The sequence below is a fragment of the Brassica napus genome, chromosome A9 (assembly GCF_020379485.1).
Source record: "Brassica napus cultivar Da-Ae chromosome A9, Da-Ae, whole genome shotgun sequence".
Classification (NCBI taxonomy): domain Eukaryota; kingdom Viridiplantae; phylum Streptophyta; class Magnoliopsida; order Brassicales; family Brassicaceae; genus Brassica; species Brassica napus.
The window spans coordinates 32,732,666-32,748,009 of record NC_063442.1 but is presented as its reverse complement, the minus strand read 5'-3'; the positions used below and the strand labels follow the sequence as shown (position 1 = coordinate 32,748,009).

Sequence of the window (15,344 nt, the reverse complement as noted above, 5' to 3'; positions counted from 1 at the left end):
TTAAATTTTATAACAATATTTGTAACCTCCAAAATCTCAAATCCGGTCATGATAAATTGATAATAATAGTTTCGTTGAAGTTTTACTTTCGAATGTAGATCTCTTATCGTACTACTACATTCCTGCTTGTATGGAATCTCTTCTTCATGAGGATTACTTGGTCTCATATGATTAATAAAATCATATTTGTTGTTAAAAAGAGATATGTTTCTAATATGTAATGATTTAATATTTCAACATTTAACATGCCAGAGCTTTGGGATGAATTACAAGGATTTGATCGCCATGATTAAGAAACCTAAAGTTTGGCCAAGTTTTGCAACAGAACCGGAAAAAATAGAGATTCTGCAAATATGCTTTTCGGACTTCAAGATCATTCATATTCCACAAATGCAAAACTAGATTTCTGATTTTTTAGTTAGGACTGCGAGATCTTTCCATAGAAAATTATGCTTTATTAGTTGTTTTATTTCGGTCTGGTTACGTAGATCACTTCAAATTTGATTAATATAATAGTTTTTTGTCGTAAAAAAAAACCAATTACGAAGGAAATATAAATACCGATTGTCTTCCAGTAATTTTTTTTGGTCGATCAATTTACTGTGGTACACTGTTTAGCCAATAATAAAAAGAAAGAAAGTGTAAGCACGCTTTTGCAAAAAAGAAAAAGAAAGTGTAAGCACGTCAACAGGGTAAATAGCATCGACCCAAAATAAGTTATTGTGTAAATGCACGCCTTTTATTATCTTGCTGTAAAACGAAGGCTTTTTGCACATTATATAAGTAAAATCATTACGCCATTCATGCTTCCCACATTCCCATTTGAGAATTGAGGTTATACTATATTATCACCACTATCTAGCGTGGTCCAAAACTCAACTACTGTAAATCACATCGCTCCATCAATTATTACTGGCGAGCTAAACCTATTTATCTACTTTAACTTTTTTCTTTAGAAAAAAAAAAACGAAATGTACGATGAATCGATGAAATAAAAAAGTACTTTCCATCTTTTTTTTCTTTAAACAGATTTTGTTTTTCATTTCAAAACCTCTTAAATGTCAAAATGAAAATTCAATTAAAACATCAAAACTGAAAAACAAATAAAGTCCCACGTACATTCGCTGTTTCGCCTCTACCATTTTTACTTTAAATTCTACAAAGTATAATAAAATTACAACGATCTGACCGGTTTACCAAAACCGGTGTGGGTGAAGTGTCACTGCTATTGGGACCAGTTCAACCACCGTAGAGAGAAATCAAAGTCCATAAGAGCATGATTAATGCGGGTTTCTTAGGGTGGAGTTCTTAGCATAGTATAAAAAACGTCACTTAACTTTTAACTAAGAAAAACTAAAAACCATCTTTTATATCTCTTAGTTTTTAAAAACCGTTTCTTAGTTTTTCTTAGTTAAAAGCTAAAAGACGTTTCTTCTATTATGCTAAGAACCTCACCATAAAAGACCCGCATTAATTATGCTCTAAGGTTTTTTTTTGTCAAAAGCTAGTAGAAGATCGATGCTTAACTTCAATGGAGTTTAAGTGCTGAGCAATGAAAATAACTGTCATAACTACTAAGAGATATCCCACCAACGAACTCAAAAACAGAGCTCTGGGCTGTCTGGTCTGAACGAACCCATAAATCCCATTTGATGTCATCACAATGACATCCGTTAATCCATCGTTTGAGAAGTCATCAGCGATGACTGCATGTGTTGGCTGGAACGGTAAGTCGATAGAAGCCAATACGCTTCCTCCTAGAGATAAGATCACTGCCGCTTGATCTCCTCCCGCAAGGATCATAGGATGGTTATCATGAATGCGCAGCAAGAACGGCTTCAGGGTCGGGACCCCCGTCCCTGATTCAGTTAAACCAGATGGAGACGGGTGATGCGACCATGTTGCTTTTTTCTAAAGCTGCCATTGCCAAAGGGGCTCGCGGCGGCCGTGCACATCAGACGTGTATGATGTCACCTCTCCACGTTTTCTCAAGAAGATTACATCGCAGTGACTTCCTCTCCTGGCAATGAGGATGGGAGTTGAAATCTCCAAAGAAGAGGTATCACTTGTATCAACAAAGTTTCGTGAATGCTCTCTGTAGTGCATGGAGTTGAAGGCGGTGTGATGACAGATAGAGACGTTGAAGAGCTGCTCTCGGACGGGAACGCCTGAGGTTGCCACTGCCCAGCGAGGCTTCAACACTTCCATTGATCCGCTAACTATAATTCTCTATCCAACACTGCCTACGACCGCTTAAGGTGGGCACAGAGAATATATGGTCGTAAGAACTGAAGATCCATTATATAAGCTAGTGAAAGCGAAATCGGCAGTGGTGTCTATTATGTACCTGGACATGATCGAGTACACCATCTCCGTTTATGTCCGCATGAAGCCCACCTTCAAGTAGATGAAGCTGAAGACATGAAGTTAACATATAATAAACGGGTTCGTGATATATTAAGCTTGTTAATGATGTGAAGGAACAACTACCTTGCAAAGAATTCGACCAGTAGACAAATGAATAGCTTTAATTCCTTTTTTTTGATGAGCCATGACAACAGTAGGAACCCACCAAAGCTTAGTGTAGTTAGTTATGGTTAATATGTATTGAATGCCCTGCAGCAACATGTGGTTTTCTATCATAAACAATATGGGTATTTTCAGTTGGGAACATTATGTTTTATAAGAGCTTCACCTTATTGGGTGTTGATGAGCCATCATAGCGCACAGCCTTCCCGGTCAATTTTGGAATCTTTCTCAATAAGTCTATTCCAGCTGGTGTGTGTTCCTGAGGTATGTGAGATCGTAGCCTTCCAAGCTTGCTTCTTTAATATTTTCCTCTTGTGTCGCCTGAAATGAGCAAGCTTCAACAATGTATCTTCCCGCCGGTCCTGATACAGAGACATCAAAGTACTTTGAACAGTTCTTTATAAAGCATGTTAGATTACGAAGCACGTCATAGGAGGCATAAGACTTACCCAGTGATGGGGCATAACCCCAAGAATTAATTCTCTAAATTCTCTGCATTCAAACTTCAACCCACAACATATTTCATATTTCAAAACTTTTGAAAAATTAAGTTTGATAGTGCAACATAAATCTTTTTAAAAGACAACCAGAACAAGTTAACTACATATCTCAGTGATCAATGGAGAACGAGTTAGCTTTACCTCTCCTGGGTGACGGCTATTTATAGAATGCACGTCAAACCTTGTAATTGTGTTGGAAAATTAATTTTGGCGCATCTGAGGTGTGAGCTTCAACATCCTAGAAGAGAGAAATAAGAAAATAATATATCAATCTGACCACCAAATCTATAGCAGGTAAGAATCTATTTGAACTATATGTAGTGAAAGAAGTGAGCAGAAAGGAGAAATAACTAACATCAGTTTTTTTACTCAACCGAAGAACACCAGTTCGGCCAGCGAATAAATAAACAGAAAAGTGACGTAAGTTATCAACTCCAGAATCTTCAGAGGCCTGAAAGAAAGCTTAAAGTCACACTACTAAACAGTCCAAACACAACTCTTATGCACAGTGGAAAATGAACAACTGTGAGTTTCTTTCTTTATCTTGAGTTCTAGACAAAATGTGTAACCAAAACGTCTAAAGTACTATTAGAGATAGTCTACAAAGGCGATCATGATATACTAATTGCACATCTTTCGTACCCGTTTCTCAGTAGCACTTCTCCTTGTGTTGCTCCACAATTTTTTCTGTCATGTCAAGTTCCTCAAATGGGTCCATGTGATTCTAAAACCACAAGAATACTCTATTGGTAAATAGTAATACAACAGGCAAGCTAAATAGAAAATAGAGAGAATTTTCCTTGTACATACATATGGCTGCATCTCCATCTGTCCACCAACAATAACCAAACCAGTGTCACTGTGCTTCTACGTGTAATTGCTTATGGAAGTTGCTATCTCTCTATGGTGTGCGTTATGTGGAAAATACTCTTGTTATTCCGCCAACATGGTTAAGTAGAAAGGATTAATAATCTTTAGACAAAGGATGAAAACTTAAACCTGCTGATTCGTTTCCCAGAGTTTTTTCAGGTTGTGATCAAAGAAGAACAAAGACCAAACAGAGGTAACAACAACCAAATCCGCATTCTTTGGTGTCCCATCTTTATAGTACCTATCAATAAAACCAGAGGCCCTTGCCACATTCCAGAGGCAACACGGATCTTGTCAAGCAAAAGGGTGAACCTTCATCCACACGCCTGGTATGAGGCTCGAGGACTTAATCCACTAAACATTTAATAGCAAAACCATAAAGAGAAATAAATGCACAAGCACTAAGCTGCAAAATCACTAGCTTACATGAATCTTTGCATCGTTCGTAGCAACGATAACCTCCTTCTTTCCATCTCCACTAAGATCAGCTATGATAGGTGGTGGGAGACGATCAGCTTCATGTTTGACAGGGTACTCATCGTACAAATGGAACCATGCTTCTTTGTGATAAGATTCAGAGCTTCCAACTTAAAATCAACTGGCCATAAATGGAGTTGCCCAAATCTCTTATATATTACTCAAGTCCCTTATATATTTTCATTTTTCTCTCCAACACTTTGAACCCTAAATCACCTTCATGCTGCTTAAAATCAAGAATCAACAGAGAAATCATGCAATCTAGCTAACGTGCCACACCATTCATAGAAATAAATTGCAGTCGAGTTCTACCAATACATGAAAGTTTTCAAAGCTTGCTCTAGGAGCAAATCGATTAAGGGTTCTAGAGGTAAGAAGACGATTAGTGGGATGGGGGGGGGGGGGTGGAGCGGAAATCACCTAAAGAGTGAAGAAATCAAATCCACAAATCATCAAAATCATCAAATGATCGTCGAGAAGCAGAATCTCTGGTCATTATTCGTCCAACACGATGCCGTGTTAGTGTATTGAACATTTTGTAACTAAACAGCCTGATGTTTCGATCACACTGAACCGAACGTTACGTCGTTACGGTAGAGATAATCCATCCAAGAGTATTAGTTTAAACCAAGGAGCCAAACAAGTTCATTAGCTATCGTATCTAATTTGGGGAGAAAAAAAGAAAAAGAAATTGCCTTGGGTTTAATAAGGAACTTATTGCGCGGAATGCTATATTCTATAAAATGTTTATCAAATAACAAAAATTTTAATTTTTTTTTTAAACACTACAAATATTTTTAATGATTTGATTAATCATAAATTTAATTCAAGTATGATATTGTTTTCAGAAATTTGAAATTGAAATAGTCATATTCTTTTAAAATTTATATAATTTAATTTAAATTATATAAATATATTTTTAAATTTGAAGATCTATTAAATAATGTTTTCTACTCGTATGATTTATGTTCATTTATATAGATTTATAATAAAAATATTTTTTACCATTGATCACAAAAAAAATTTAGTGTGAGATTTTTAACATTTTTAGTAATTTATTATTATTTTTAAAAATATAACAAAGGCGAAAAAGTATTAAATATTTATTATATGTCTATGTGATGGTATAATTTATTTTAGTAATATGACACTAACAAAAATGATTGAAAATATAAAATTGTTATCAAGCTTTTATTATTCACTATCATTAATTACATCTTATATATTAAAACAGAAGTCACAACCTCATTTCATGTGTGATTTTTTTTTTAAATGGACCTTCACTAGAAATGTTATCATTCATTAATTACTAATAATATGCCATACTAGATCACTCCGAATATTCCCATCCGCGCTTAATAATACGGTTCGGTTAACAAATGTATCTTTGCTTCCTTATTGAATTAAATATGTGAAATCAATGTATACATAATGGTAATATAAACCGTTACCAAACCAGTCCTTAAGCTAATACATTATCATATAGTTCTAATTCTGAACCGATTGCTATAATTTAATCAATGTATACATGATGATAATATAAACCATTATCAAACCAGTCCTGAAACTAATACATTATCGTATAGTTCTAGAGTTGTTTATGTGAGTTGTATATTGTTTAAAAATACACTATCCTCGAACCTAACCTTTTCTAAGTGTTCAACCGGTTAGATTTATACATCTAATAAACAAAACCAAATCATATCTATAACATTAGTAGATTGGTTATACAGCCGGTTCGTTGTATATCACAGCTTAAGCATGTCACCTGAAATGAACCATAAAACCTCTGTTTTAGTATGTTGTAGTCGCGCATTACATATAACTGATCAAGTGATGATCCACCTCAATTATTTGAAGCATTTTACCTGAAAAGAACCATCAAACCGGTTGGTTTTAGTTTATAATTGCTTCTTACACATTATATATATGATCAGCTGAGAATCAACCTCCAGAATTTAAAACCCATAGTATATGATATATGACTAGATTTTAAAGTAACAAGATTTTTCAAAACCATCATTCGGTTGCAACAATAATATCTATATTCCTTAATATTTGTTATATTAAATAGAAGATTATTCAAAACCATCATTCAGTTGCAACAATAATATCTATATTCCTTAATATTTGTTCTATTAAAATAGAAATCACAACCTTATAAATTATTTTATATGTGATATTTTATTTTTAACCACTATAAATTCTTAATATTTTATTGTCTTATCATTAATGTTATTATTAATATTACATTAAACCCCACATTAATTTGGAAAACTAAAATGATTAAAGTAAATAATATATGTTCAAATCTAATCCAATTATCGTAAAGCATATACACCCTCATATCATTACCAATTTTAAAATTGGTTCATATCTACACAAATATTATTTAGCATTTTCCCCAGAAATATATTCCAAATATCTAAAATTAAGAGGGTAAAATCTAAAATTATGGTTTAAGAAAAAATCAGTTCACAATATATTATTTCTTGATTTTCGGTTTACATTCAAATCAATGATAACCTATATCTAGGAAACATTTCATCTACAAATAACAAAGCCCATTTTTAATTTCTGTCAAGCTCATATTTAATTTGTAAGGTTTAAATTAAATGACATACACTTAGGTTTAATAATATACATTGAAATATAACATATTAAAAACATATAACAGTGTTAATTATTTGATATTAAATAGTCTATTTTCGTATTTATGAATAACTAATACAAAATGTTTATATTTAATGAGTATTAGTATTGTTAAATTGCATTAAAATTTGGAAATATTGCTAAATTTTAAATTATTTATTCTTATTAATTATAATTTAAAATAGGTTATTTACATGTAAATATTTTATCTAAATAATATATGAACTAAATGTTTATATTTACATGTTTTAAATTGTCTAATATTCAAACGCGAAACCAAAAAATAAATATATAATAAAAAGCTAGAATACAAACGACGGTGCTTAAAGATGATGAATAAGTAAATTATAACATTATTAAAATGAAAAAAATATATAATAGAGTGTTCAATCCGGTAAAACCGAACCAAAATAGAGAATGTGGTTTCGATTTGGTAAAATACCAAATATACCGAATAGATGATATTTTTAAGAAACCACAGTATATAGATATGTTTTGGTATATAAACCGATTAAACCGAATAAACTGATCAACTAAACTATATTAGTTTAATTATATGTAAATTATATAATATAATTAATAATATAAACATAATTTATTTTATTGATATTATTTTCATATTTAAAAATGTTTATTTTAATAATTTAATATTTTTTTATGTTAAAATTTATTTTGTTTTCCTTTTTTATCAAATTTTTTTTCAGTTCAAAAATATGTGTGCTAATGTTTAGTTATTTAATACTATTATTGATTACTATTTTTTCTTATTTTTATTCTATAAAACTATTATTATTAACCTAATATGTTTACTAATTATTTAAATAATAAAATAAAAATAGTTTATTTAAAAACCGAAATATTTTCATGTTATATTAAAACTTATATCTACTTATATAAAGTGAAATTCATAAAATATTATAAAAGACAAATATATTTATGGGTTTTGTTATAAAACCGAATAAACTGAAAACCGATGGTATATAAACCGAACCAAACCAAAGTAAATACAGATTTAATATGGTAGTTATTTTTAATAAATCGAAATACTGAAAACCCGAAAAAACGAACCGATATCCGGATTGAACACCTCTATATATTTGAAAATTTGATTAGTGTTCAAATTAATTATTATTGATATAAAATAAAAAAAAATTGACATACATAAAAATCAAAACAGAAACCCGCACAGTTGTGCGGGTCAAAATCTAGTTATATCTTAAACCACATTAGGTACCTACTCTTAAGGAAATATCAAAGTTATTTTAATGTGTCTTGAAAATAATTGTGGTGACAACAAGTCAGCTATTTTTTTGTGAAAATTATTGTAATGATGACACATGGTTGCTTTTTCAAAAAAAAATTCAAATAATATATAAAGTATTATATCTCTCTCATTTGTTTCCTGTATTGTTCATTGGTGAGAGCAGATACGAACAAGAAGACACCCTTCTTTTCTGACTCATGAGAAAGAGCCAACATGGGATGAAGAACTGATAAAAGACACACACAAGGTTATGATGTTTATTTAGATTGACATAAAAATATCATCATTCATATTGTTTTGACTGTGGGATAATGGCAAGGTCCTTGTCACCAATTTGTTTTTTTGTGAGTTAAAACTTTTTAAAAGGGATGTAAATTGTCAGAGAATAAAAGTTGTAAGAGGAAAGTGGGAATATTTATGATTTGGGTGAAGAAGGAAAGGTAGCATATTTAGTGGGTGTAGTTATGGAAAATAAAATCACGCGTTAAATAATGGAGAGAACAAAATATATTGTTGGCAAAGCTGTAATTTTAGGTGTCCTGGCATCCTATATTTGAAAAAGGAAGAGGAGAAACATAAACAGAACACAAAGAGACAGAGCAGATCTGTGGAAAGAAAGCGAAAGATGGCTGGTGAAGAAGGACAAGTGATCGCATGTCACACCGTGGAGGCATGGAACGAACAACTCCAAAAGGGCAATGACTCTAAAACTCTTGTAATCTGGCTTTTTCTCCCTTCTTCCTCTTCCATCTTTTTATTTGATTTGGTGTTGTTGAGATATGGGTTTGTCTGTCTCTTATCCTACAGATTTGATTGGTTTGATTTTTATAGTCTCGATCTGTCTCATCGTCTCGCAATACAATACGTTTGATTCTTACCGATCTGAATGCATGCTTGGCACACCATGTCACCATATATGAATTAATGTAGGACGTATTTATACGTATATAGAATTTGAAATCTTTTCTTTATTTTTCAGCATTACCATGCATATATTAGATTCTAGGGTATAGTAGATCGTATTGACGAGAGGTAGCGATATATGCTTCTGTGAAAATAAAGGACCCTAGAAAAAATGTTTTACCCTGGAAGCAAATACCACGACTATTATTTGTGATATAAACATATTAATGTAGTTATAACATTGTTATGACATTATTGGCATCTATGGTTGTATTGTTACATTTTTCTCAATGAAATGATCCATGAGTTGGTTAAATTGTTGAAGGTGGTGGTTGATTTCACGGCGTCTTGGTGTGGGCCATGTCGTTTCATAGCTCCATTCTTTGCTGATTTGGCTAAGAAACTCCCTAATGTGATTTTCCTTAAGGTTGATATTGATGAACTAAAGGTAACAAAACAAATATCACCCGACTCTTTATTCCTCTTCTTTGTTGAGTGAGATTGTTTCATAACTCACTATGCCCAAAGATCTAACAAATTATGTTTTTATTTATGATGAAACAGTCAGTGGCGAGTGACTGGGCGATTGAGTCGATGCCAACATTCATGTTCATGAAAGAAGGGAAGATTGTGGACAAAGTTGTTGGAGCCAAGAAAGATGAGCTTCAGTCTACTATTGCCAAGCACTTGGCTTAACTAAACCTTTTATATGTCTTGTCTTAAGATATTGAATTCATTGCTTTTTATGTACTCTTGAGATGTTATGACTTGTTCCCTCTTTGTTATGATGATTCCTGTTTAATCTCGTCTGATAAGATTGAGACTTGCTAGTGAGTTTGTTGAATTATGATTTTGTTTTGTTTATCCAGTTGCTTTTGTCTTTTTTTTTCTAATTCGAAAACTACTTTCTAGTTCCTACACTTGTTCTAAAGAAACTTAGTTGTTCGCAATATATTTGACGAAAAAATGTTTAAAAATAAAATAAAATAGGGCAAGCTGATGAGGGTGGCGTTTCTTAGCTGAAGATGGGTAATATCATTGCCACGTTTGGATACGGATGAAAATCTGTTTATACTTTATATAGAAAAGAATATGAATCCTCAAATCAAAATGGGGTTCCCATACAAAAGGAGCACTGAAGCTTTTTTCATGAAATGTAATTAACCAAGTGCAAGACGATGAAGGAAGGTAGCTCATATCGCCAGGCCAGTAAGGCGTTAATTGGCCGAAAAATGAGGTTTGATGATGCCTTCCAGTTTTTACTAAGGCCATCAGTTTCAGCATCTTGTGTGGATCACCTTGACCCGTAACATATCCCATTTCTTTGTCCACGTCTATACAAATATATCTTATATATTAAAATATAAGTCACAACCTTAATTCATATGTGATTTAAAAAAAAAATGGACCTAATTGACATATTCCTAGAAATTCATGTTACATTTAATCTATAATCTTATCATTTAAATTTTGGACCTACCAAATTTTTTTATTAGACTATCAATAATTAGATTTAAAGAATAAATGATCTATTAGATTTATAGATAGTATAAATTAAATAGATATAAATTTAATGCTGTAATATTATACCTCCATATGTTTAATATTTAAATATTTATCGATGTTAACTTTTAAAATTATAAAAAAAAATTTAAATAACAAAAATCATATTATCTAACAATGATTCATCTTTACTACCTTAAACCAATGAAAACAAATTTTAACTATATAGTTTATTTTAAAAATTAAACAAAAACTAAATGTTTAATTATTTACTCGATAATATAAATCTATGAAGCGAAAAGTTTAATTTTTTAAAAACTTACTAAATTTGTGAAATATTACAATATCTTTGAATATGACAATAAAACAATATTTTACTAATCTTTATATATATAGTTATGATTTTAATAATGAAATAATAATCTGAATATATATATATATATAGAAGAAGATACAAATACATGTAAAAGTTTAAAACAATCTATTCAATAAAAAAAATATACCGTAAACTTATTATGTTTTAAAAATTGATAGACACATAGATTATAATATATACTAATTTAAAATTTAAAACAAAAAATTTATATAAAAATAAATGAAAACAAAAACCGCGCGATCATATATTGCGCGGGTCGAAATATTGTAATAACTTAATATTGCAATTTTTAAATCTGTATGATCATATCTATACTTAAATAACATTAAGGGTTCCATATTTGGAATTAGTGTCGTTAATGGTATAGAATTTTCTTCCTTTATGTGGCACTCTGATAATCCAAATTCTTTAGTGGGAACAAATTAAGACGCAAGTCTCGTGACACTATATCTTTGACAATAAAGAAAATATCTAATGAAATTTAAAGACAAAAATCTTGATGATTGACAAGAGAAGCGATTTCTCACCATTACTACTACCAAGTTGGTGTCAAGCAAGGGCGAATCTAGAAAATAATCTCCATGATTGACAAGTGATTGGAAGATTGTGTATGGAGTTGCTGAGGCCAAGAAAGATGAGTTTTCCATCTACCATTGCCACCAAGTTGTTGACAAGCAAAAGCAAAACTAGAGAATTTTTATTCTGGAGATATATAAAAGGTAAAAGAAATAAATAATAAAGTAACGAAATAGCGATTTGATCATGGGGTGACATGAGGATGTAAAGAGATTTGAGGCACCTCGCCTTGACGTTCTACGACTACAACTCAAACGTTATTCTCGTTAGGGACGGAAAATAAAGAGGGTTTGCTTTCGGCAGTGAAGATGGGAAAGATCATTAGTTAGACGGGTTTGGTTGCGGATGCAAACATGTTCAACAAAAGGATAATAATTTATCCTGAAATCAAGTGAATAGAAAACCCATTGAAGCTTTCCCGTGAAGAGAATCAAGATGGATTTGTTTTTGACATACTATGGTCTTAATTATAGACTTTATAGTATATATAATTGATCATATTATACCTTTAAGGAAAATTATGCAAACTTGTAAATGCAAACTTCAAACATCCATTTAAACTTCCTAATAATCATCGGATTCATAAAAAATCACCAAAAAACAAAACACAGAGAAATAAATTCTCCTCGATCCTCTTCTGCTAATACTAATAAATAGCAGAGAGAATTTTCATCCAATAAAGCAAAAAAAAAGAAAGAAAAACGGATACAAGCAGAAAACCCATAATTAAAAAGAAGGGTTTTGCTTGATCTCGACATACGTAGTTATATAAAATAGAACTACATAAAGCCCTAATAAAAGCCGTAACCATATCCACCCGAATAAGGATATTGTTGTTGGTAAGGTTGCATAGCCGGCGGTGCCGAAGGGTAGTAACCGTGAGACGATGACGGATGGTAGCTGCTCATATTCATATCTCCAGGCCAATAAGGCGTTGATTGGCCAAAGTAAGAGTTTTGATAACTGTTGCCAAAATGGGAATGATCATGATGATGATGTGTTCCGGTTTTCACAAACGCCATTTCAGCGTCTTTACCTTTCCTTGAAGCCATCAATTTCAATAGCTTGTTTGGGTCGCCTTGACCCGTTACGTAAGCCATTCCTTCGTCCACGTCTATCCAAAAGTTTCCTCCTATACCATATCGCACGATAATCAGTCAAATGAATTGATATTGAGACTATATATATATATATGATGTTTATATACGAACCTTTGATTTTCTTAAGAATTTTCGTCATGCTCTTGTGCCATTCGGGAGAGCTAGTGTTCACTTTGAACCCACAAGTCTGCAAAAAAAAAAAAACGTTCAAATAATCTTAATACATAAGATACTACAAATCGCTACAATCATCAAAGTATATATATTGAAAAAGATTGTTATGGATATGTAATGATGGATTGAAAACGGACCAGTCTTGTAGTCTGACGATTTGACGAAAACATGCTTGTCATCTTTGAAGAACTCGTGAGGAAAAACTATTTGGAGTTGTATGAACTAAAAGGTTTTGTTTTCCTTTGCAAAATGAACGAGAGTGGTGTATATTTATATTGGTTTCGATAATCAATACTGGATTTATAAATCTATACCAATATGGTAACCATCTTTATATTTTACATAATGGGTTTCATATTTGGAATTAGTGTCGTTAATGGTATAATATTTGCTTTCCTTATGTGGCATATTTGATCCATATTCTTTAGTGGTCCATGAATTAGGACGCAAGTCTCTCTCTAGCTCCATATCTTCTATCTTTAAACAATAAACACATATTTTCTCAATACGTTGATCTACATGATTTTAGCCTAAACAGGATACAAAAAGTCATGATCAATTGAGTTTAAAGCGTTTTGGATATTTATAAAGATCATAATGAAGATTTTTACCTATTTGAAAAATAACAGAGTAATATTCGTTAAAGAAATTTAGTGATATATATGCATAAAATATTATTTACCTTAAATCCGTATTAGTATTTTTTTTTTTAATCGTGTTTGTAAATCCCTTTATCTTTAAAATTTTTAAAATAAATTATTATTGAGCATAAAAATACAAAATCCATAATTTGTGCGTGTGTTATAGGCTTTCTCAGACCCAGTATTGAAGTACCAAACTAATGGGCCCATTTATACTCAATCGGCCCATTATTGTTCACTGTGGGTATTCAGGGTTTAGCGAGACTCCTCCTCCGTTTCAAGTGTTGGCATCTCGGCCAAGTCACAGTCATCGGATAATCAAATGGGTTTCGGCGCGATTAGATCGATTCTCCGTCCATTGTCGCGAACCCTAGCTTCTCGTGTCGCCTCTAGCTGCTCGTCTCCGCCGTTCCCTGCTGCGAAGCCCTTGTTATGCTCCTTCTTCGGTGGATCGAGGCTGCCATGGATTCCAGTGGCTAACCATTTCCACAGCTTGAGCTTAACTGATACTCGGCTCCCGAAGAGACGACCCATGACTCATCCCAAGAAGAAAAGATTCAAACTTAAACCTCCAGGTTTGTCCTTTCGTTTTGATGGATCGAGTGAAACTGGGGATGAGTGTTGTCTGATTGAAATGGAGTTAGTGTGTCCTTTAACTAGGGTTTAGTATGAATCTCGTGTACTCTAAAGTGGAACGGGGCTCTGTTAAAGCTAAACTTGAGAGTGTTTCTACTGAAGAATTTGGTAAAAGATTGATGCTTTGTTTGTGAAATTGGGATGTGTGATTGTAATCGTGTTAGTGTACTCTTTATAGAGATAGAAGTTGATATAGAGACAGAATATTATTGTTTGGGATGAGTAACAGATTTAAGGAAAATGCAGGGCCTTATGCATATGTTCAGTATACTCCTGGCGAGCCAATTGCTTCCAACAATCCCAACGAGGGTAGTGTTAAAAGAAGGAATGCCAAGAAGCGCATTGGCCAGCGCCGTGCTTTCATACTGGTACGTGTGCTTTCTTTCAAGATTGTACATATTATTAGGTGTTTGTTTCTGGTAATTGTTAGAACAAACTTTAGATGAGAGATCTTGGATCCGTAGATTGTACAAATGGATAAAGGTGTGTGTCTATGTCGAGGAATCACAGTCACTGACGGGAAGGCTGTATCTCTCTTGCTTCTCTGTTTTGTTTCCATTTTCCTGACGAAACAATGTTTCTACTTTCTACATTGTTAGGATGTGATGAGGAATCTGTAAACGTTTAATCAATAGATTGTATCTCTATTTTGTCCCGTTTCTTAGCAGAAACCATATGAGATGTTTTTATAGATAGATTCTGTTACAAACGAGTAATGTCAGTTTTCTGATGAGATGGAGTCATCCTGAATTGTGAATACTTTTCACAGTCTGAGAAAAAGAAGAGGCAAGCGCTGGTGCAAGAGGCGAAGAGGAAGAAGAGAATCAAAGAAGTGGAACGTAAGATGGCCAAAGTCGCAAGGGAGAGAGCTTGGGAAGAAAGGCTGGCTGAGCTTCAGCGACTCGAGGAAGAGAAGAAGAAATCAATGTCTTCTTGAATTGCTTTCACTCAACCAAAAAACAGAGAATAAATCTTTCTCTCTTGTTTTCTTTTGACTTAGTGATTTGGTCCTACTCTTTGTTGTTTTCGAGAGATTTACTGTTTCTTGTTTCATGAGATTGTTGTGTGTTGAGGATGGTCATCATTTTATCCAGCAAGAGAAGTCTAAACAAGTCTCGGAGGAGATGCTCTCCTTCTTCAATA

The 15,344-nt window shown here is 32.6% G+C and overlaps 3 protein-coding genes and 1 pseudogene across 3 annotated transcripts; 2 read left to right on the top strand and 2 right to left on the bottom strand.

Moving 5' to 3' along the window:
* Positions 1 to 1,059: 1,059 nt before the first annotated feature.
* LOC106453609 lies at positions 1,060 to 4,632 on the bottom strand (annotated as a pseudogene).
* A 3,862-nt stretch (positions 4,633 to 8,494) lies between these two features.
* LOC106454855 (thioredoxin H1) lies at positions 8,495 to 10,063 on the top strand. Its single transcript, XM_013896945.3, has 3 exons — positions 8,495 to 9,007; positions 9,521 to 9,643; positions 9,760 to 10,063. Exons 1-3 carry the CDS (start codon positions 8,918 to 8,920, stop codon positions 9,889 to 9,891), a joined length of 345 nt encoding a protein of 114 aa, XP_013752399.1. The 5' UTR covers positions 8,495 to 8,917; the 3' UTR covers positions 9,892 to 10,063.
* Positions 10,064 to 12,441: 2,378 nt separating this feature from the next.
* On the bottom strand, positions 12,442 to 13,103 carry LOC106453607. Its single transcript, XM_013895838.2, has 3 exons — positions 13,062 to 13,103; positions 12,862 to 12,937; positions 12,442 to 12,782 (listed from the first exon to the last, which is right to left on the bottom strand). The coding sequence occupies exons 1-3, from the start codon at positions 13,101 to 13,103 to the stop codon at positions 12,442 to 12,444; spliced, it is 459 nt and encodes a 152-aa protein (XP_013751292.2).
* A 707-nt stretch (positions 13,104 to 13,810) lies between these two features.
* On the top strand, positions 13,811 to 15,313 carry BNAA09G31670D. The gene is made up of 3 exons (XM_013893283.3): positions 13,811 to 14,140; positions 14,448 to 14,569; positions 14,971 to 15,313. The coding sequence occupies exons 1-3, from the start codon at positions 13,888 to 13,890 to the stop codon at positions 15,136 to 15,138; spliced, it is 543 nt and encodes a 180-aa protein (XP_013748737.1). The 5' UTR covers positions 13,811 to 13,887; the 3' UTR covers positions 15,139 to 15,313.
* The last annotated feature ends 31 nt before the right edge of the window (positions 15,314 to 15,344 follow it).

What these genes read in the sequence shown, in the direction of transcription:
- LOC106454855 (XM_013896945.3), top strand. Translation starts at nt 8,918, where the DNA reads ATGGCTGGTGAAGAAGGACAAGTGATCGCATGTCACACCGTGGAGGCA. An exon ending in GCAATGACTCTAAAACTCTT is followed by an intron (nt 9,008 to 9,520) that starts GTAATCTGGCTT and finishes AAATTGTTGAAG; the next exon opens with GTGGTGGTTGATTTCACGGC. An exon ending in TTGATATTGATGAACTAAAG is followed by an intron (nt 9,644 to 9,759) that starts GTAACAAAACAA and finishes ATGATGAAACAG; the next exon opens with TCAGTGGCGAGTGACTGGGC.
- LOC106453607 (XM_013895838.2), bottom strand. Translation starts at nt 13,103, where the DNA reads ATGACAAGCATGTTTTCGTCAAATCGTCAGACTACAAGACTG. An exon ending in ATCGTCAGACTACAAGACTG is followed by an intron (nt 12,938 to 13,061) that starts GTCCGTTTTCAA and finishes TTTTTTTTGCAG; the next exon opens with ACTTGTGGGTTCAAAGTGAA. An exon ending in AATTCTTAAGAAAATCAAAG is followed by an intron (nt 12,783 to 12,861) that starts GTTCGTATATAA and finishes GATATGGTATAG; the next exon opens with GAGGAAACTTTTGGATAGAC.
- BNAA09G31670D (XM_013893283.3), top strand. Translation starts at nt 13,888, where the DNA reads ATGGGTTTCGGCGCGATTAGATCGATTCTCCGTCCATTGTCGCGAACC. An exon ending in ATTCAAACTTAAACCTCCAG is followed by an intron (nt 14,141 to 14,447) that starts GTTTGTCCTTTC and finishes AGGAAAATGCAG; the next exon opens with GGCCTTATGCATATGTTCAG. An exon ending in AGCGCCGTGCTTTCATACTG is followed by an intron (nt 14,570 to 14,970) that starts GTACGTGTGCTT and finishes TACTTTTCACAG; the next exon opens with TCTGAGAAAAAGAAGAGGCA.